Source organism: Xiphophorus maculatus, chromosome 2 (assembly GCF_002775205.1).
Source record: "Xiphophorus maculatus strain JP 163 A chromosome 2, X_maculatus-5.0-male, whole genome shotgun sequence".
NCBI classification, from domain to species: Eukaryota; Metazoa; Chordata; class Actinopteri; order Cyprinodontiformes; family Poeciliidae; genus Xiphophorus; species Xiphophorus maculatus.
Window position 1 is genome coordinate 27,325,454 of NC_036444.1, and position 21,147 is coordinate 27,346,600.

General features: G+C 39.1%; 1 protein-coding gene across 2 annotated transcripts in view; it reads right to left on the reverse strand.

Moving 5' to 3' along the window:
* The window catches only part of insc (INSC, spindle orientation adaptor protein), a 63,037-nt gene that overhangs the window by 26,660 nt on the left and 15,230 nt on the right, over positions 1–21,147 (reverse strand). Inside the window, exons 1-2 of one of the 2 annotated variants that reach the window (XM_005807462.3) lie at positions 18,281–18,558; positions 13,667–13,758 (exon numbers count right to left, since the gene is read on the reverse strand). In XM_005807462.3, the coding sequence (XP_005807519.3) occupies positions 13,667–13,740 (74 nt within the window). In that variant the 5' untranslated portion in view covers positions 13,741–13,758; positions 18,281–18,558. Of the gene's footprint in view, positions 1–13,666; positions 13,759–18,280; positions 18,559–21,147 lie in introns of those variants that run through there. The other variant, XM_023342372.1, reaches the window with a different exon arrangement.

The following is a 21,147-nucleotide window of genomic DNA, read 5'->3' on the forward strand; positions in this document are numbered from 1 at the left end:
CGTCATCACACGGCAAAAATTGGTGGCAGGAGGATGAATCATTGTTGAACAAAATGGAGCCCTCTTTCACACGTCTGTGAGCGGTATGATAAAGTATAAAATTTAGAAGAAATAATGAGGCATCTTATCTTGTCCCTTTCACACAAGTTTTTAACTCTTTTCTTGGTGTTTCATCTGTTTTATTTTTTATCTCCTTGTAATTGTTCATCTTTTCACAAATCGTCTTTTCGCCTCCCAACGCTTGCTCAAAACTTCCGGATGTAAACATTAACATGCAACATGTCTATAACAGTAAGCTACCTGTCTGCCATTACCACACTGAGCAGCATGTACATGAGCTCAATTGACAGCGCTAATGACCCTGACCCTCCCCCTAACTGATTGGTTGTTTCTGACCAGGCACGGTGCATTTCTGCAGATGGCAGTAGGAGCACAGGAAGAAGGAGGAGTAACTCCACAGATTCTTTTTCATGTTGTTATGTGAAAACACAGTGATGATTTTAACAAATATAAATACATATATATATAAAAAAACATTGTTTCTAAAAGTTACATGCTGCAGCTTGAAGTTTCAGAAAGTTATTTGGTGTACAACATTCTCATTTAATCTCTGTAATGCTAGAAAGGAGATAAAGATCCAATAAGCTGTGAATGTGGAGTGGAATAAATAACGACGCAGTGTTACGGGGAGTAAGGGTCATTTATAAGGAGCTTGTTGTACTAAGTGGGGTAAATGGCCTCACAGTGACAATGGAAGCCCCTGAGAATGGATGAGGTTCAATCTTATGTTGCTGTCTGAACAAAGTTATTTCTCCCTAAATGATCCTGGTTGTCAAAGAAAGCTGAGCCACACTTCTGTTTCGTGACTCCTGATGTTTTTTGCATTTCATATCGTTAAACACTTGTAAACCATGCTATATGACAAGGTTTGTCAGGGAGCGATCACATAGACGTGACTCATGGTTTGAGTAAAATTACCCACAAGGGTTTGATCATTCGACGCCATCGTAACTGAAGAGGATACGGAGAGATGCTGCAGGTTCTCAGCGTTTACTGTCTTTCAGACTCATCTTAACAAGAAGTGGCATTTTATACAAACATACTTTATATAAGTGTCTTTGCTAAGTACTTGGTTTAGGACGTTTTGGCAGCTCCGGCCTCAGGTCTCTTTGGGGAAGGGTTGGCACAGCTTTCCTCTTAAAGCTTTTCTTCTTCTTCTTCTTGGCAGAAGTGATCAAACTCAATTAGGGTGGAGTGCGAGTGGCCGTGTACGTCTGCTTTTAGGTCTCCTCAAAAGTATTTAATTAAGAGCCTCTACAGACTCTGGATGCTGGAGTATTTTTCGAAGATTTCCTAAAACACCTCCTATGGTAGTTCTTGCTGCTGCGCTTCAGATTGCCCTCTTGATCTGCTGCTCGATCCTGACCTACAGCCTTGCCTTTTTGCAGAACAAGGGCGAAACAATTTTCAGGCTTTGAATATACCAGCACTCATTTTACATATTTAAGCAATTCTGCATGGGGTAAGAATCTTGGTATGGTATTTAGGACTTGCCTCTCACCATGGAGAGATGAGAGGTGATCTTAGAGCCTTAGACTGAGCCGGTCTGAGTTTATCATGAGATTTTTTCCAGGTACTCCAGTTTCATTGCCTACACTCCCAAAAAAAACCCACTGTTCTTACACAATTAGCAGCTCCATATAGCATTTTTGAGTGGCTTATAAACAAACAAGTAAAACTCAAACAAACTGGTAAAATACACAATGTCTATCAACACTGAACAGTAGACGATGGAAAGACAGAATCAACAAATTTAGCTGCAACTCATGACTTCCCTGCTTACTACCCAATTATGTTGCACCATGGGTATCCAGTGTCTGAAGACACAAGAGCTCAACAACATAGAAATGTATTATTTATTATCTGTTAATTAGGTTATCCAATCATCAGATTAGTTCTAAATGCTATTATGCCAATTCAGTTCTATACACTCATGGACTACGGACGGTGATAAAGGGACTAGCGTCTGTGCTGTTGCAACATCTTTAGCATTGAGATGCTATTTTAGGCTTGAATAGCTGCAGTAATGGGTTAGCTCCTTTTAGCCATACCACAACAACACAACAACAGCATTTTTCAGTATTGCATCAGATTGTTTTCTGAAGCGAATGTTCACCCCCCAGTGGCTGAAGACCAGCAGCTTCATCGTTCATCGCCGTCGTCTGCAGATGTCAGTTGCGCGTCAGAGCTACTGGCGTTCCAGAAACATGTGAATACAGAGGCTCCAGACCAAAAAAACGTCACATTCAAAACATCAGTTTCATCAAAAATAAATCGAAATGAAAGTCCTAATTAAAACATGTTCTCATAAAAGAAACAGAAAGGCTTAACTAGTTCAGATATGTGGACCATGAAAGACATACTGTAGAAATGCATTGCCTAACCCTTATTGAAGACGAAGATGTTTGGTTAAATTTTTGAGGGTGATCGGGAAGGAAATGTTATACTTTATTACAGTCCTCCAAAGGTGTGTTTAAAAAAGTAGTGCCTAAATCAACAGTTTCTTCTGAGAGTGACATGTTCGGTAAGGGGCACGTTCCCACCCAAGGCGGTAATTTACCAACATTTCCCTTGCGTTCTACAAAAAGTATGGCTTTTATGGTTTTGGACTAATGGATAGATTTAAACAGTGCTCGTGTGTGTGTGTGTGTGTGTGTGGGTGTGTGTGTGTGTGTTTTCCATAATAAAATGTAAAGTTTGAAAACCTGCGGCGCTATTTACTATTCTATGTCATCCTTGATTCTACAAAATAATGAAACAAAAACAAATTTAGTCCCGAGGAGGGGGATGCAGGGAACAGAATAAAGAGTCTCACTGTTTGGACCAAACCAAATGTGACCATTTCACGCCATCTCTCTCAGTTACATAACCAGTCTCACACGAGGATGAACCCGTCCTGATTTACACTCCCCTCCGCCTCCCGACGAGCCACAAAACATCACCCTCACAAAATAATAACCGGTTTGTTTTCCAAAGGAGGGGAAGCGGTGCGCTCCGGCAAAGAGGGTAATGACAAATATTTACATGTATGGCCAAGAGAGGGTCAGGCGACGGCGGCTCTATTATCTCGTTGAGCGGCGGGATCCTGGGGACACGATGCATCACTGTCACTGCTGCAGGTAGCTGCCGGCCGAGTCAGTGACGGCGGTGGAAAAAGTGGTTCAAGCTTGCTAATTTGGCTTTGTTTGATGTTTTTCTTTTGTTTTTTGATGACTATGTCTTAATTGGTTGGTAGAGATTTTGTACATAGAGGTTAAACTGGATATTGACATGCACCTATACAAAAATACACATCAATCTTTTTTTTCTTACTGTCAAACAATAAATGAGAGCAATCCAGGGGTGTCCAAACGTTTTGTCACGGGAACCAAATCGTCGGGTCAGAAGGCACTCACTGGCCAACGAAATAAAAATAAAAAAAAATCAAGCAAATACAGTAAAGCTAATATTTATTTATTTTTTTGTGGGAAAGGGACCTTATACATCCAAAACGTAAAAGAAATGTGGGCTTGTACCTTTGCTGTATTAAAAGAAATATATCTGGTTTTCAGATTCTTTTGGGCTCAATTTAACAAGTGTATTCTCAAGTATTGGAACAGGATTTGGTGCTAATATTTAGCTAAGTTTGATCAATTAAATAACAGCTGATTTGGGTGCACAAAGTCGGCTTTTCAGTAAACGTCTCTGGATAAACGGGGTTCAACTTATTCTGAAAGTCAGGTTGAAAAAGACAAAAACTTGGTGTCGTACTTAGCATTTTCTATTGTAAGAATGATTGATTAAAAATAAAATGTCTCCATTTTACATCAACTGCCCGTACTGGACAGGGAGAAGCCATGTCATTCTTTCACTACAGTTGGGGGACGCGCTGCGGCGTTTGGGCGACATTGCAGTCTGCGGTTTTAGATAAGAGACAAAGCGTTCTCATCGTCTCATCCTTTTAGCAAAATATGGGAGTTCCTTTGAAATTTTTGTCTTTTCATTAAGCTAATTTATTTTCAGAATTTCAATTTGCGCAGTTCTATAGTTACTAGAAACGCAGCTATTATTCGCTCCTACACGTGTGAATCCCTTTGAGCCCTGGGTTTCAATTCTCCGTCTGCTTATTTTAATTGTACGCAGTTCTTTAAATGTCCTGTGAGTAAATATTTTTGCCCATTTATCCATAACAACTGAAACTTTCAATGTCTAGCAGTTATTTCCGTAATTTACCGTCCGTTAAGAGCGCTCCTCTGCTTAATGTCACTTCCTGCTACGGCGAGAGTGAAATTACCGATAGCCAATCAGCTGGAGAAATCCGATATTGACTGGAAAGCGCAACGTCTCCCCTTTCAGAAACCATTGCAATTTTTCAGATAGCGCAACGTATGGCGGCATTACGGTACTGCAAATTTGGCTGGATCGTCGCCGAAACGTTCAGCCTACAAGGGTTAACAGATTCCTCTGATAAATGTCAACAGTAAGACTCGGTCCTCCTGAGCTGTTAACGAATTCAACTTTTGGATGAGTCACTTTTTCATTTGGATGTGCTCAAGTAGAGAGTGCATGCAGAAAGTACTTCATGCACATGGAGTTCTGACCGAGCGGTCCTCACTGTGAACCCTGAGGTCAGGGATGACGAGCTGACTCGATATTTGAAACTATCAGGGGGCTTGTTACTTTACAACTATAGAAAGTCTCTCTCTGTGTGTGTGTGTGTTTTCTATTTTAAAGTTTTAAAACCATTTTCTCACTCCAGAGCAAGGTGTTAGCAAAATGAGCCCCATTGATGCTTCTCCAGTTTACCACAAATCAGAAGCTCATGTTAACAGCTGCTCTGTTCGTCCAAGTGAAAATGAGCTGTGAAAAATAAGCAGCGTGCCACAAATCAATTCCAGTTAATTAGGTGAGGCGTGCTGAAGATGGGGACTGGAGTAGTCAATATGGGTTTTTATCAAAAAAGAAAAAAAAAAACCCACTTTGATCAGTTTTATAATTACGTTTTGAAAGATTGAAAAAAGCTGAACAATAGCTGTTTAAAACAAGGAAAGAATGAAGATTGTTTGGCCACAAATGTGGGAATTTGGCAGGACAACTTTATATGCTTTCTATTTTGTACGGATTTGTGGAGATTACTAACCTATCAAACGGTTATAGATGTAGTGGCTGTTTTTAAATTTATTTTCTGTTCTATTCCTGCTTGTACTTTGAAAACATAGTGCTTAAATATTTGATTGTAATGTATAATTTTTTTTTCTATCTTCACTTCCCAACATTTCCAATCTATCTTAAATTTATTGTTTCACAACACAAATCGGAGTCTCATTGTAGCCTTTCATAAAATTACACTTTTCTTGCACTTATGTATGTGTGTGATTTTGCATGAACTGCTCCCTGAGCAGCTATAAAAAATAAATTCTTCCACAATTTTGTCAAGTATGTTCTGCTATGGATTTTTTCATCCATAAATCCATATTTTCAGACAATATGTATATTTTTTGTAATTAATTTTGTCATCAAAAGTCAAAGATTTTTGACTTTTAAAACTCAGAAAGTGTTTTCTCCATAAAATTTTCTAAGATTAATCTCAAAATTTCAGATTTTTTTCTAGCAAATTTTCAACTTTTTTTTCTCAAACATTTCCGAGGAGTTTTTTTGTAGCAAATTTTTGACCACTGAAACTCAAATGTCTGTGTTCTTCTAGAACATTTCTGAGATTAATCTCAAAATTTCTGAGTTTTTTTATACCAATTTTTATGTCATTTTCTCAAAAGAATTTCAGAGATTAATCTTCAAAGCGTTTTTGAAGAAGAAACAGTTTTCTCCTCTTGTTTCTTCCCCTATTTTATATCCACAATTTCCCTAATATGCCGTTGTAAACATATCAGCCGCACAGACTCAGGAAATTCCCACAAAGCTCAGCAAAAAGTAGAAAAAAAAATACACGCTTGCCTGACGGACTCCCACATCACAGGGTGAGTCAAGTTTGGTTACGGCAAAAAAAAAAGACAATCCTCCACATGAAAACACGCTCTCTGCCTCAATCTCTCACTGTGTGCAGTCTGTGGGTCAAGCCAAGTTGTGTAACGAAGACACTAACCGTAAATGACAACATAAACGTGCTTCAAACTACAATGAGTCACAATTATAAAATAAATAAAGCGGTTATTAAATTTTTGAAGGTAACAGGATTATATGTAAGAATTTAGATTGGGGGAGATGCTCTGGTCCACACACTCCACCACAGTAGATGGCGATAATACATCTTAACGTTAGATGTCATCCGCCAATAAAAATCACAAAGAAGAAGAATGAGTCTTTTTTTTTTTTTTTTTTTTTAAGTTGCGTTCTGATCCACACTCCATACCAGTAGGTGGCGGTAATGCACACCATTAAGTTGCTTGCCAACCGCCATTAAAAACAAAAAGAAGAAGAAGAAGAAGAAGAATGAGTCACAACGTTTTTAGCCTCCCATCAGACGGACAGGTGGGAGACCAAACGGCGGCTGTTACGGGATTTTCTCTTGAGGGATTAGAGTTACTGGCTGTTCTGGCTCTTGAGGCTTCCTGTGATTCAGCGGCTATAAATTACACCTCACAGTGATTAATACAGGCAGCGTTTTGTCGGCTTCGTCCCACAGGAAAATAACAGGTTTGAAACGCAGATCAAGAAGGCAAAGCACGTTTTTTTTCCCCCTTTTTTAAAAACTTATGAGATTAATCTCAAAATTCTTGCAAATTTTCAACTTGAGACAGTCATGTTAAAAAAAAAATCTCAAATCTGCCATGGAGAAACAATTAGATTAGCACTACAGGTAGCAATTGTAGCTAGCTAGCAATTCAATGTGTGCTAGCTAAAGTAAGCTAGCTGAAAACAGGAGCCTGTGCAGCAGAGCTAAGCTGTTTCCCACTGTCACTACTAATGCTTATGAAGGTACATTTGGTGTGTGAACTACTGAAATAGGTGATTATATTTAGGGTGTGTTTCAAATATTAGCAGATTTTAGCTCTTCAGGTTGGGTTGTGGTACTTTACCCCGGTAATATCGTTGGTCCACTATATGTAATTTCTCCTCACAGTACTTGTACAATGTTTGAATTCACATTTATTTACTTTATTGTAGCCTAAACTGTAAATAAAACCGATTTATCTTGTAAAAAGAAATTAGCTTGTATACGTGTACCAAAGCAGTTGCGAGGTTTGAAGTGGCTCCATAAAATCCAGATTTATGTTGCGGTTTCACAACATAAACTTTTATCAAACTTGTGACCCGAAAGAAACACTGTGTTTTAATTTTATTTTATTTTTGTGTTATTTCATAGTTTCTCGAGACTAATTTGATGTTTCACCCTATGGTTGATTTAAAACTCTACAACAAAGTCTTACCATCTTTATTTTTTAACATGAGGTGAAAATGTCTTTTTGTGAGTGACCTGCTTAAAGGTTGTTATTTATCAAAAACTACTTTTAATTTGACAAATTAGCATCTATTGGAACGTTTATTCCATGGTCGTAGGTTTGGGTATGGACGGTCGTGACATGTCACGACCAATATTCAAGGGATATAAAATAGTCCCGACCAATTTTTGCCATATAAATTTAAATAAAAAAACATATGTATTTTTTAACAAAAACAAAATAAATAAACGAAAATCTACATTGATTAGTTTAATATTTCAATATACTACGCAGTGGTAGCATTCATTTTAAATGCTGGTGAGTTGTTGAGTAAGTTGTAAGGTCCCACCAAAACTTAGACCAAACCTACGCCCTTGGTTTATTCCAACTTTCTGAGTTGTACCTGTATATCTCATGTGTCAAGGATTAGGCTGTTTGGCTTGTTTATCAAGTCATCAGAATCAATCAAGCCAGAGAGACATTTTTTGTTAAATTTTCTATTAGTTTGTGGTGTCCTTATGAATCTTTTGGATTTAAATAGTCTTCTAAATGGCTAAACGTATCATTCCCCCTTTTTTATTGGCGACCTAAGAAACAATATTTAAAAAATAAAACATAAGAGCGTCCACGTTACAATCTGTTTCATATCTTCCTGTATCCAGATCGGAGACAGTCTGCCAATAGAGGATTTAATAAACACATACTGAAAGCAGGAAGGAGTCTAATGTCTGTGGAGCATTATCATCACAGTCCGATGCCTGGGGGTCAGTGAGGAACAAATGGAAAGCATTTCTAAACTGCACCACAGAACCACAGTCCTTCTGGGCAGACAGACTGGAAATGTGGGCAAAATGACGCTCAAGATTTTGTGGACCGATGAGTGTGGCTTTGGCTTTAGCTGGAGGTAGAAATAATGTCTCAGAAAGAATTAAAGACAAAGAATTAAAGGTACCAAAATGGATGGAAATGCAATTTTGTTCAGCTAACGACTGAATAATGCTAAACTAAACGCTCTCTTGAAGAGGAATTAGAGGTTCGGCCCATACAACGTCTCTCTGATTGGACATGACGCCTGAACTCAGAAAACGGGGAGAAGGAGCAGGCAAACATACTTTTTAAAATACACGAGGCAGGCCTTGATTTTCTAGAGGTCAAGCTTGAAAAAGCAGCACGTTGGTAGGACATTGTTTGAGCCTCCGGCTGATAGAAAAAAATCCTGGCGGCCACAGCAGACATCTGACTTCCAGATGTTTCTCGCAACTTTTAATGTGCAGCCAAGGCCAAAGTCAGCGAAGACAAAACACGCCGACTCTGGTTCTCCCATTTTTCAATCTCTTTGTATCAGACGACGTCTAACCTCAAACTTCACCCCTTCACTTATTGGCATTTTAGATTACACACACCAGAGGGCGTATGGATACAGTCCCTTTGATGTCCAAAGTGAGGCCCGGGGGCCGTTAATGGTCCTTGAGCTGGTTTTGTGTGGCCCCCCTGACTACAGTTCAACATTGACACAAATTTGACGGGCCCAATACATGGTTACCATGGAGTGTTAAGGCCATTGTAGATAGAAATTCGCCAAAAAAAATCAAAAACTTGAAAACTCAAACATTTCTGAGATGAACATCAAAATTTAAGTTTATTTTCGGATAAAAATTTTGACATTTGAAATTTCAATTTTTTTATTTTTTATTTTTGAGATTAATCTAAAAATTTCAGAATTTTTTCTAGCAAATGTTTGACTTTTCAACTCTGAATTTATTTTGATGGAAATTTAATTAAAAAAAATTCTGCTCACAATGGTCTTCATATGACGTTGAAGGTGGTTCATGTAAAAGACTTTTTACTTTTCATCAGAGTCAAGTTATTCTCAACATAATTGTCTTGGAATGGAAAACGTTAAATAGAACAAAAACTTTTTTAGAACCAAGCTTTTAACCAAGTCGATCCAGAGACTTTTATCGAAAAGCTGACTTCGCTGCACCCTATTAGTTCTTATTTCATGTATTGTAGTGAAACCTGTTTAATTTAATGTTATTCAATGTTAAGTTCATCTGCTGAGGCCACCTAGTGGCAAATGTTATAATTTTGTCTATTGCTGGTTCGCTGACGCCATCTTGTGGTCACTTTTATTACTACAACTTGTTTACCAGAAAGGAAGAAGGCCTGTTGATCCATGTGCTCTGAAATAAGCCCTTTTTGTTGTGTTTTTGTTAATCTAAGTGCGAAAAAGAAAAAACAGCATAGTCTGTAAGTACTGTTCTAATTTGCTTGTCATATAAGTCGTAATTTGTAACCCGTTGACATGTTTATGTGAAGATAGACATTTGTTTGGGCTACTTGTGTCAGCCCAATGCGTTAGCCTAGCTGGCATTCATTTTCTGTACCTTTGTGTGTTACAGTTTTACACGATTCTCATTAAACCCTGCTAAAGAACCAAATGGAGTGCTTCTTGGTGGACGGATGGGAAAGTGTTTAGCTACCTGTATAGCTGAGTTACTGCTAAAAGTCACAGTGCTTAGTGAGGCCAGGACATGTATTAAACTTGGTTAAACACGGGAGCCATTTTGAAAGTCACTGAGAATAGATTTGTTCAAATAAGCCTTTTGTGTAAAAGCGTAAAATCCTTTTTTACTTTTGGATATACATTGAATAACACACTTTTCCAACAAACAGAAAAAAATTGGACTAACTTATTTACTTTCTGACTTGACAATTTTGGCCCACGTAATGAAACGTTTTGACATCCTTGCCTTATATTTAATATCTGAAAACATCCCTACCACATGATGTTTCTTTTTTTTTTTTTTACCCATTCACATTATGCCTCACATCAGAATACAATGACGTAACAGAAAACTCTCAATTGTCAGACTTTTCCTGATTAATTAAGTGCAGATTAGGCAGAGAAGCCGATCTGGGTTGATTCTGCTGTAGAAACATTTGACAAAGACGTGCATGAGACACGGACGCCAAGTGAAAGAATGTTTTCCATCTGTGTTTGCAATTTATTTTAACACAATTAAGCCGTTGGGCGGTTTTTGTCACTTGATTTATTGACTGTTAGTTTGCCATGCGCAGCACAAAAGGGATTTATTGTAGAGGGGGGCACAGGAGATGAAGGCAAAAAGTCATTTACATCACTTCGTTGTTTACGCGCCCAGTTGTCTACGTAGTCGGTGACAGCTCCACTGATCTCATATCCAAGTTTATTCAGCAGATTATATATTTAGATTGATAATGACTTACATTTATCATTGACTGCTCACTGGGTTCTCTTCTGAAGTTTAGGATACAAAAACCTCGCAAATTGGGACGAAAATAAATTCTCTTAATGGAAACGTGACAATTTTGAAAGAACTCCCGTGTTTTTGACTAAAACGTTTTGTGCCAGTATGAAGTGGTTTTTCAGCCACATAGAAATAGTTGTGTTTAGCAAAAGACCGGAAGAGAAACACTTTTTTCTTTTTACATCACGAGTCACATGACCAACAGCTGGATGTTGCTACTGGCGAAAACAAGCTTATTCATATGAGATTTTAATTTAATATCTTATTTAATGGAAACGCTGCAATTGTGTTTCTTTACATTTGCTCATGTTTGTAATGGAAACACGGTTACAATATTTTTCTCAGATTATCAGAAATTCACATGGAGAAGTAGGGTGATACATAACGTTAGCTACAAGAGTCATACTTGAGATTAAATCAGATCAGCATCTGGTTCTTAGACTTGTACAACTACAGTATGTCATAAGAATTTTGACTGGTGTGTTTTTTGGATGAAAATATTTCTAGAAATTCATCAGTTCTTTTTTTAAAGCCTCAATAAACTAAGAAGGTTTTGCTTTATCTGTTACTGAGAAAGGAATAAGCTGAAAAAAAGACTAATTCACGTTTTTAAGATCTCCAGCACTGCAGGATCCAGTTGGATCTTCAAATACCTGTGATGGTTTAACAAGCATGGAAGATTTGTTGTTGCTTCAGGTTTTAATTTTTTTAGTACGAGTTCTTGGTGTTTTTCCCTCTCAGACGCATGAGTCTGGCAGAGAGTTTGACATTTCAGCTTTGAATTAGCAATTTACTGATTTTGAATGTGAGGCAAAAATTAGAAGTATATTTACTTAGCTTTGCTGTACCGAAATGTTTTATGAAAGACGAATTGCTAATATGAACATAACCCAAAGGTCAAAGCAAACGTCTCGTTTGGGTTGGGCAGAATTGTGACAGCGTTTCTATCCGTTTATCCAGCTCATCTGAATCTCATTGGAGAAAATGGTTCAAATGCCAAGTGTTGACTTGATGTCTTGTTCAAGAGAAAAAAGAAAACTGTTGAAAAAGAGGTCTGAAGGTTCACTGACATTACGCTGGAGCTAACGTTTGTATCTCAGCTCAATAAACACCTCCAGGCATCTGGAGCTACTCAGTGCCAAAGGTGGAGAAGTTCTTAAACGCATTAAGGCCTTATGGCAGTAATGCAGATGGGTAAAGAATAATAAAAGATTTCTTTCTGGTCCATTGAAATTTTATAAAACCTCTCAAGACCAAACATGAGTTCAGAGTAAACAAACATGGCTGACTGGGAAGAAGCATTGGCGGTAGTATAGTTTGTGGACTACAGTGAACCCTCGCTATAACGCAGTTCACCTTTCACGGCCTCGCTGCTTCGCGGATTTTTTTGTGCAATTTTTTTTCACAGTGTGTTTTGCGTCCTGATTGGCTAAACAGTCTCCGTGCTTCTACTCTACCTGTGTGCCAATAACGTTACGGTATTTCAATATACGTAATACAGCTTGGCAAATTTTGGTAAATGTTTTTGCCCAGAAGAAAAAAGAGCGACAACAAATACCGATAACTATGCTCTTCTCTCGAAAAAGCCACTAGACAGCGGAGTCAGGCCGCAGCGTCACAGTCAGAGGAACAGTGAAATACACAACTCACAATTTGTCCTACTGTACTTCGTATTGATGATTAAAATGATTATTTTACCGTAGTGATTTGTAAGAAAGTGTTATATTTGTTAAAAAATGCTTGGGCCTGAAAACAGGTTTTGTTCTTTGGTTTCAATGTAGAGTATTTAATTATGCTGTATAATAATTGTAAAAAATAAAGGTAACTATTTCACGGATTTCACCTATCACAGGTTTTTTTCGGAACGCAACCCCCGTGAAAAACGAGGGTTTACTGTATACTTAAAGAAGAAACAACTCATAAAGACGTCCCTAGTGTCCACTGGACTTCCTGTTGCCCCATCACAGTTGTCTTGTCTTTGCGTATTTTGGTTTCTCCTTTGTGTCTCCGTGAACTTGCTTTCTGATTGGCTAGCAGACTGCGTGCTTGTTTATCATCAGGGAACAGCACGCATAGTGCAATATTGGGCCAAGGCAGTCGATCATGACGAATGTCCCAGATTTCTGACGGCCTTCTGAATGGACCAGATCACTTTTACTACACCCCACCTCACAGGTATATCTCTTAAGATTATTAAGAGAGACGTCCTGGAAATAGGAGTGTCCTCCAGATAGTTGGAAGGAGGAAAATTCGGGTCAAGAATCGACATAATTATTGTCATAAATAAGGATGTTACACCACAAGTGGAAAAGCACAGAGGACCATCTGAGTGTCTTTATACACAGATCTCCAAGAATGTTTTCAAGATTCATCAGGCCAGAATTGTATAAAGGAATCACAAGGATCAGTTCAGGATACGTACGAGCAGCTAACCTTTGATTTAATGTTTAAGAAGTTTGTATAAAACACACAGAGAAAAAGTTTTGGATTATCTACATGAACACCCCTGCAGTCAGTTACGATAAACAGTCTTGGGTTACTTTCTCTACCTGTTCAAGACTTCAGCACAAAAAGACACCTTGACAACCCGTCTCTGCACAAAGTTACGTAAGAGCAAGTTACTTTTTTTTTTTTAAGAATGTCTTTGGAAAGAGTTTCTGACATTTAAATTATAAATGACTAAGTTGTGACTCAGGATGTGTGTACATCAGAGCCAATTTCTAGGGAACCTCAGGCATAAATTGGTTGGGAGCACAAGAACATCAGATTACCTGTTTTCTAAATTTATAGATCACCTCACACCAACTGGAGTTGTTCTAAAACAGTGAAAATCTGCTTTGGTCTTCCCAAACCACCGGAAGATCCTGAACTACCCCTTTCTGCCACTCCGACTGGCGTTCCTTCAAGCAAGCCTTTCGAGAGCGAACACTTGCCACTTGCCTCATCGGCGACGACGAGAGAGAGCTGCTCTGCCTCGAGCTGCTCTGAGGGGTCGGCGTTCTTTCCGAGGCCATCTTACTTCAGTTCAGCATCTGAAATGCAACACATACATCATAATCACAAAGATTGCATAATATTTGTGATTTTCTTTTTTTTTTTTTAGTTGTCTTTTCATCTCAAAATTGCATCAGCGGTCGATGATATTCTGGATTCACTGAAGGGAGGAAAGTGTCACACACACACACGCGCACTGTCTGATTGCATATCCTGCATCCTCTGAGCCGTTTCCCTTCCACTGCAGCGTTGTCCACAACAATATCTCCTTATTGATCTACCTCCAAGCATTCTATTCTTGTCATATAGCTTTTCCCCCCCCTCCAAGTAATTTCATTATCAATAGTCCCCACCCCCACCTCCCCTTTTTAAATAGAAGTAACCCACTGGTGTGCCAGTGGAATAATATTTCTTATCTTCTAATTTATTGGCTGGCTGCCAGCCAGTGACTCTCTGGCGTTTTTGGAGGCTGACGCTTCTAAGTGCCCGCAACGTTATTCTACTGTTTTATTGATGTATCCCATTTAGATTAGTCCATCTTCAATTGGGAGAAGCCACAGTTTGCCTCCCCACAGCCCCAACAACCCCCTGTCTGTACTGTGCTCTGACCCTTTTAGTTAATTATGTCTTCCAGAGGTGTGGCTACATACTTTATGTTTATCGTGAGGCGTAATTAGCAGGCAGTTAAACAAATGAGATCTTTTTTTTTGTCCTATGCAATCAAAAACTTAACTTCTGATATGTTCCTGTTCTTTTCTGACAACACAGTTTCCTGTTGCCAATAGATTTAGGCCCAGGCCACACGTGAACGGGTACCTGTGAAAACAAATTAATTTGTATGCGTTTTATTCCACCAGAAACTATTATTTCTGAAAAGTGGATATATTTGAGAGAACTCTATGTTTGCACTTATGTTCTCATTGGAGAACTGAGTGTTATGAGTGTGCTACCCTAACCCTAACCCCCCGTTTCTAGGGTGGCTATTGCCTTCCTATGCAATTTCGCTCAATTCTAACTCCCTTCTGTACGCCGTCTGGACTTTCTCAAATTCACATGGATTTCTTCGGTAGAATTTCAACTGGGCCAATCAGGAAACAGAAGAAGTTGTGAACGATCAATAGACCCTCTGGACGAAATGAAGCGCAGAACAGGGTCTGATTTTACCATTGACATCATAATGTGTTTTAATAACTTCATATTCTAATAAGCTCTTTAAAAATTGTTCAACCTAAACATCAGACCACACTAACAAGATGTTTAATTCCTAACAGGAAGTCCTGGTTGTTTTGAAGCAATCTCATTGGCTCACATAGGTGTTAGTTTTGTGTTATATTGCCCCCTATGTGTTTGGCACGTTAAAAACAGAGCTCAGTGGTGTATTTGTAGAGATTTGTGTGGATGAAAACTTTTCTGATACCGATCCCGTGTCTGTGATATTTTTTTAAAAATGATGTGAGGGAGATATTTGTTTTTATAAAGACACGGCGTACAGCTTCAGGAATAGAAAAGCAACAAAAACACTTCAGAGGAGAAAGGAATGAAACCTTCAATCACACATGAGCAGCTTTTTGTTCGCCTCAGTGGCAAAAAGTCACGTGACAGAACAGCTGACTGGTTTCTAAAGGTTTGAAAAATTAAATGATAACATAGAAGTCACTTCCTGTGCCGTGTTGTTTGTTTTGAATGTGCTGAAGCTCTCCGAGTTACGTAATTATGAACAACGAGGGAATAAACGAGTCAGTGATTTTGTTGATTCAATACCCGAATGGATGAATGGGTGATTGGATCTACAGACAGAATAGACACAGGGATGTGAGGAGGAAAAAGGAAATGGGCGGGGGGTCTTTTAACTGCAGTCTTGGCAGAGCTCCTCTGGGGCCATTTTTTAGAGAAAGCATCACAGTAATTCAGAAATGATACCGGAGCTGTGCCAGCACCACAGAGGACTGGCACACCCAGGCATTTTCTGTCGAAGGGACGAATAAACACGACATCCATGACTTTTGGTTTTGTGGTAACGGAGCAGAATACAATAAAACAAAGAGTGGATGCAGGTTAATTTCCCTGTTACAACTGTTGCAATGAAAGTGTGGATGAATTATACTGGCCCTATAATTGTGGAAAGGGTCAAAGCCATCGAGTCGGAGTCGCAGCAGATTCCATTACATGCGCCTTCGGCTCATTATAGCGCTCTTCTGTGGATTAGCCTATAAATGAAGATGAGTTGTTCAATCAAGCAATTTAGTCCTGGACACTTAGAGTGTGTCACTAAGTGCTGCGTTAAGGACCATTACACTGAAAGTGATCACTTTCCCCTGTGTCCACCTCACATGGTTCTGTTTTGGTTCTATTTTCTGATAGTCGTTTTAATGTGGTGCAGACAGTGTCTGTCTGCTCGGATTTCCAAACGTCCGGTAAAACATTTACATATTCTTGCAGTCATGAATGTGATTTTAGACCTTACAAAAAGTGCCTTGTAGAGCGAAGCTTGTTATGGGATATTTATGTACAGTATATATCTGAGCCTGTAGATACGTTGCTCCCTGATGGAGGGTAAAAAAAAAAAAGCTTGCCGACAATGACTATCTTGTTTTTAGCTGTCAATGTAATGCGCTAAATCTTAAATGTAGGCATAAAATAAAAGAAAAGGGGATTCTTTGTTATTAACGTTTAAATTAGCTAATCAACCACTGCTGTTTTCAGATTATTAATAATCACAAAATAAACACCAAGCCTGAAGATATAACACTGCAATTGACTGAACGTCCTGTTCTTTGTGAGGTAAATGGAGCTGTTGTCAGTCGGTTTCTATGGCAACTAGTCTGTGTGCAGTGTAACCGGCGCAGAGAGCGAGAAAAAAGGAGAGGTTTTGAGTTGTTCTTAAATAAAAACAACAATCATTTATGTCTGAAGTTGCACTTTTAATAAAATCAGGACCACATTCCCATCGACTACAGACGGCTCAGGCTGCACTCTTGTTCACCTCGGCTGAAAGTAACACAGAACGTTTCCTGACCATGTTGGCAGTAACAACAGTAGTATTTTTTTTTTGTCCCAAACATTTCTTTTTAAAGAAATGGGCGACTGTGGCTGTATGGTAGAGTAGTCGTCTTGCGATCGGAAGGTTGTAAGTTCGATTCCAGCTTCCTCCTGCCACATGTCGATGTGCCTCTGGGCAAGGCACTTAACCCCAAATTGCCTACCAATCAGTGTATAAATGTGTGTGTGTTTGTGAGTGCGAGTGGGTGAATGTGATTCTAGTGTAAAGTGCTTTGAGTGGTCAAAATGACTGGAAAAGCGCTATATAAGTTCAGTCCATTTACCATTTTATGTCCCAGCTGAAACCTGAGATTGCCCAGACGGTTTCCCCCTTTAGGTTGCCTTGGTGAACATGTGGTTTGTAGGTAAGTCAAACAAAGGACACCTCTGTCTGAGTCACATGCTGAGTGTAATAACAACCGCTCATAGACTTATATGTAGGAGCAATCGCTAGGTGTGTTCTGAGATGTACTGAAGGATATGTGTTGAAAGAACTGAAATGTCTTTACATCATTGTTTCCATGTTTCTGTCACTTACAGTTAAAGATAAGCATCTATTGCATTGTTTGTCATTTATTGTGAAAAACCTACCATAAGAAATGTTCATTTATAACTGTTTCTATTCATTACAGTTAATTATGCTAAGAAAAAAACAAAGATGACAGTCCAGAGGGTCTGGACACTCGGCTATTGAGAAGCGATGACGTGGACTCTGTTGAGGTTTTACATTTTACCCAATGTATGGTTTCAACGCCATGAAGCTTATGGGATATTGACTGCACTGGAAACAAGCATCCTGCACTGCAAAGAGACAAGTGCCGAACCAACGGCTGTTAATGTTAATTCAATATTTTGTCACCTTCCTAAAATAATGACCTAGGTCATTTTTTTTCCAACAGTGAATTATTTTTGTCTATTTTTTTCATAAGAAATAGGTGGTGTTTTTTTTTTTTCCCTCCAAAATCACCTTTGGAAAAAAATTTACTTTAGTAAGGTCACAATTTTGAAGCGTGACCAACACGGACTGAACAGCTTCGTTAACTTCTTCTGCTGCCGTTGCTAAAACTGCAGGCAAACTACAATTCAAAAACAGCTCAGAAAATCAACGTCATGGTTAACAACGTCTCCTTCTCTTCCCTGATTGGCCCCGTCAAAAACTTCACTGGAGGAATCAAAGTAAGCGGGAGTAAGACCTGACTGTCTGCCATAGACATGGGAATTCAACAACGAGGCTAAGTAAGAGCCTCTTTTCTCTTATTTCCCTTCTTCTGTTCCACAAAACTTGCCATATCAATTTAAAAAAAAAAGATGTTCAGTCTTCCTTATATAAGCTGTGGTAAAATAGAATACCTCTAGTTAAAACCACCGAATGAATCCAAAAACTGATTTGCAGAAAACAAAATACCACAGTAGTCGTGGTATTTTGCTTCACTGTCATGCCAAAACCTTTGGGCTTGTGTGCAAGTCGAACAAAGAAATCAAACATTGTGGAGCAGGAGGAACAAGTAAAAAACCACTCACCATTTCTTAGAGGTCAGCGCTAGCAAGAATTAGTGTGACGGAGTTCAAGATGAAGTGAGAGCTGTGATACTCCTGAGTCTTCAGCGGCCCTTATTATGTTTCATGTAGTTTGGATTTGTTTCGATACAGCTCTTGTTCAAAACGCTACGTGTCCGATCGTTCACCTGACACTCCAGCTAATGGGAAGCCTCTGCTACGCGAGTTGCCTTTGGGTGCTGAGTTTTATAGCAGGCGGACACCCTGTGGACTGGCGTCTCAATAACGCTTCCTCGTCTCATTCGGCTGGAGACTGGATTCACAGGGGAAGACAGCGGTTGCAGTCTCACCACAGAGCTGTCATGTGGGGACAAAAAGAGAGCGAGAACGGCACTGTATGATTGCCTGGGTGGGAACAAGCCAGAAGATGGTTGTGCTGAGCCATGGAGTCAGCATTCCCATCCCACACATGAAGTGGGTTAGCTCAAAGTGGGGCCTTGTGCTTGGACAGAGAAAGCCACACAGCATATAACGCCCGATAGCTTTAATACTCGGTGAGTCAACTCAAGTTTCCCCTCATTTATCACAAAACTGACAAACAGTGGATTGAATGTCTACATTGCCATTGAATTGCTACTATTTCAGAATGTGATGGAAAAAGACTTGAAGAGAAAGCAGAATTACGAAACGACCTGGATTAATCGAATGACTCAAGTAAGCTAAAAATAAACAAAAAGTAAGGTTTTGTCAGCTAATATACACTTGGCCTAATCAAAAAATGTAATTTCACAAAGTGATGTACTGTACAAAGGCTACTACAGTACTACTTTATTACAATCATTTTGTAGAAACCTTCAGAGTACATGATTTTTGTGTCCAGACACAACAACCTTGCCACTATCTCAATACAGCTAAATGCAGAGCATTCCTCAGATAACACTGGCATGGAAAACCTATTTTAAGTGACAGCTGGTGTTTTCAGGCAGTGTTGGATGTTTGCCTCAGCGTTTGCCCTGTGGTGAACTTTTGATCCTGGGGGACAGTCCCCTGGTCTTGACTGTGTAGTAACCAAACCTCGTGGAAATCAGAACCGGGCAAGTTTCTGGTTGCCAAGGTTTTAAAATGTTATGGTTCAAAAACTAAAACATTTCCGGTTAGAGTGCTCCTACAGCTTAAAGTGTTTTTTACTTGGCTGTAAAAAAAAAAAAAAAAAGGAAAGTAATTTCCTCTCAGCCTATTTTGGATTTTAGCAAGACAGAAACCATCAAGTCCTTGATTGACTGGGAGAACAAAGACACCTTCCTGTGCCAACTAATGTTTCAAATGCACCAGAGTTTACTTCAACCGAAGCGAGACCAATGGTTTTTAGACAAGCCACAGTTCGCTTTCTTGGCCCGCATCGGAGTTCGATTACGTATTCACTCCTCCCCAAACCAACCGGACGTTCTACCCAAAAAAATTTGAGTTTGATTAAAGTGGACTAAACAGGACTGATGTACCACACAGGGAGCAGAATACTAGAAACCAAATACAGAGGAACGAACCTGAACGGTAAGATCTTCCCAACACTAATGAACACAGAGAAATGAACTGAATATGACAAGATTCTTCAAACAATAAAGAACTTTGAAGTGATCAAAGACACAAGCATTAATGAAGCCCAAACACCAAAGGATTTTAAGTTTGCAACATGTTTGGTTCTCTTATGTTCTTGTTTTCCCCCCACAACACATTATGTGGTGGCCGCATTTAATTTGTTTAAATTACATGTTGGTACTTTGAAACTGATAACAACAGAAAGTCAGCCGGCTCACATACATGAACTTTAATGTAAAAAAGACAAATAATTTTTTAAAAAAAAGTTAAATACTTTGTGTTGTATTTAACATTTTCCATTGTAATGAGATTATGTCAGCAATAGTTTTTATCTGATTACAAATTTTAGCCATATCATTATTACCTCACTATCCTTTGTAACATTATAAATGGCAAAATCAGTCCAAGGGCCACAAGTGGCCCCTTGGCCGCACTTTGGACACCTCTGGTTTAAGCCAAACAGGACCATAAAGCATTAGATTTTTTTCACATCTGACTTTGCTTAGATATTCACCTGAATATAGGGACCAAAAACAGTAAGATGTGTATTTGTCGTTTCTGATAACAGCTGTAAAAAATATATATATATTGACATCTTCCACAGTTCTTCCCACGTTCTGTTAATGACCAGGTCCAGAACCCGGCGTAAACCCGGACAGCTCCCATTCTGTGTCCACATCACCCCGGGTGGAAACATAAATTTACCGTTCTGAAGACACACAACAGCACATCCTGCTAAAGCTGCACTGTAGCTCAGGTTGGCTAATGATAGAAAAATAATGTCAACATCCTGACACGTCTCAGGGAGGATGATGGGCCTCGGTGGCGTCACGGGTTTCAACGACACGCTATGATGTCAGGAATAAAACGTGTGGGAGGACGGAGACGTTGCGTTCTTCCTTTTTCCCCCCAGTGTATTTTTAAAACAATAAGAGGGCAAGTTTGGAAAGGGAAGTAGTGATGGGGGAAAATAATAAAAAAAAAAAAGTTAAAGGAAGTGGAAATGTCGAGAAGATGACAGCCGGAGATGGACTGTGGATTCTTACAGGTAAGAAAAAGGCGACACAAACCCTCTTGTCACTTACAGTTCTTCAGAATGAGGAGTTTTTGACTGGAAAAGTTTCACAGTAGAAAAATGTCTTATTTGATTGCAGAAATGCAGAGATTTTAGAGTTTTGTTTTAATCAGCTAAGGTTTCTTTGGGTTTGCAGTGATAAAGCAGTACAGGATACGCCGATCAGGCATAACATTATAAATACAATGCTTTGTTTATTCCTATGCATTTCTAACTTGAC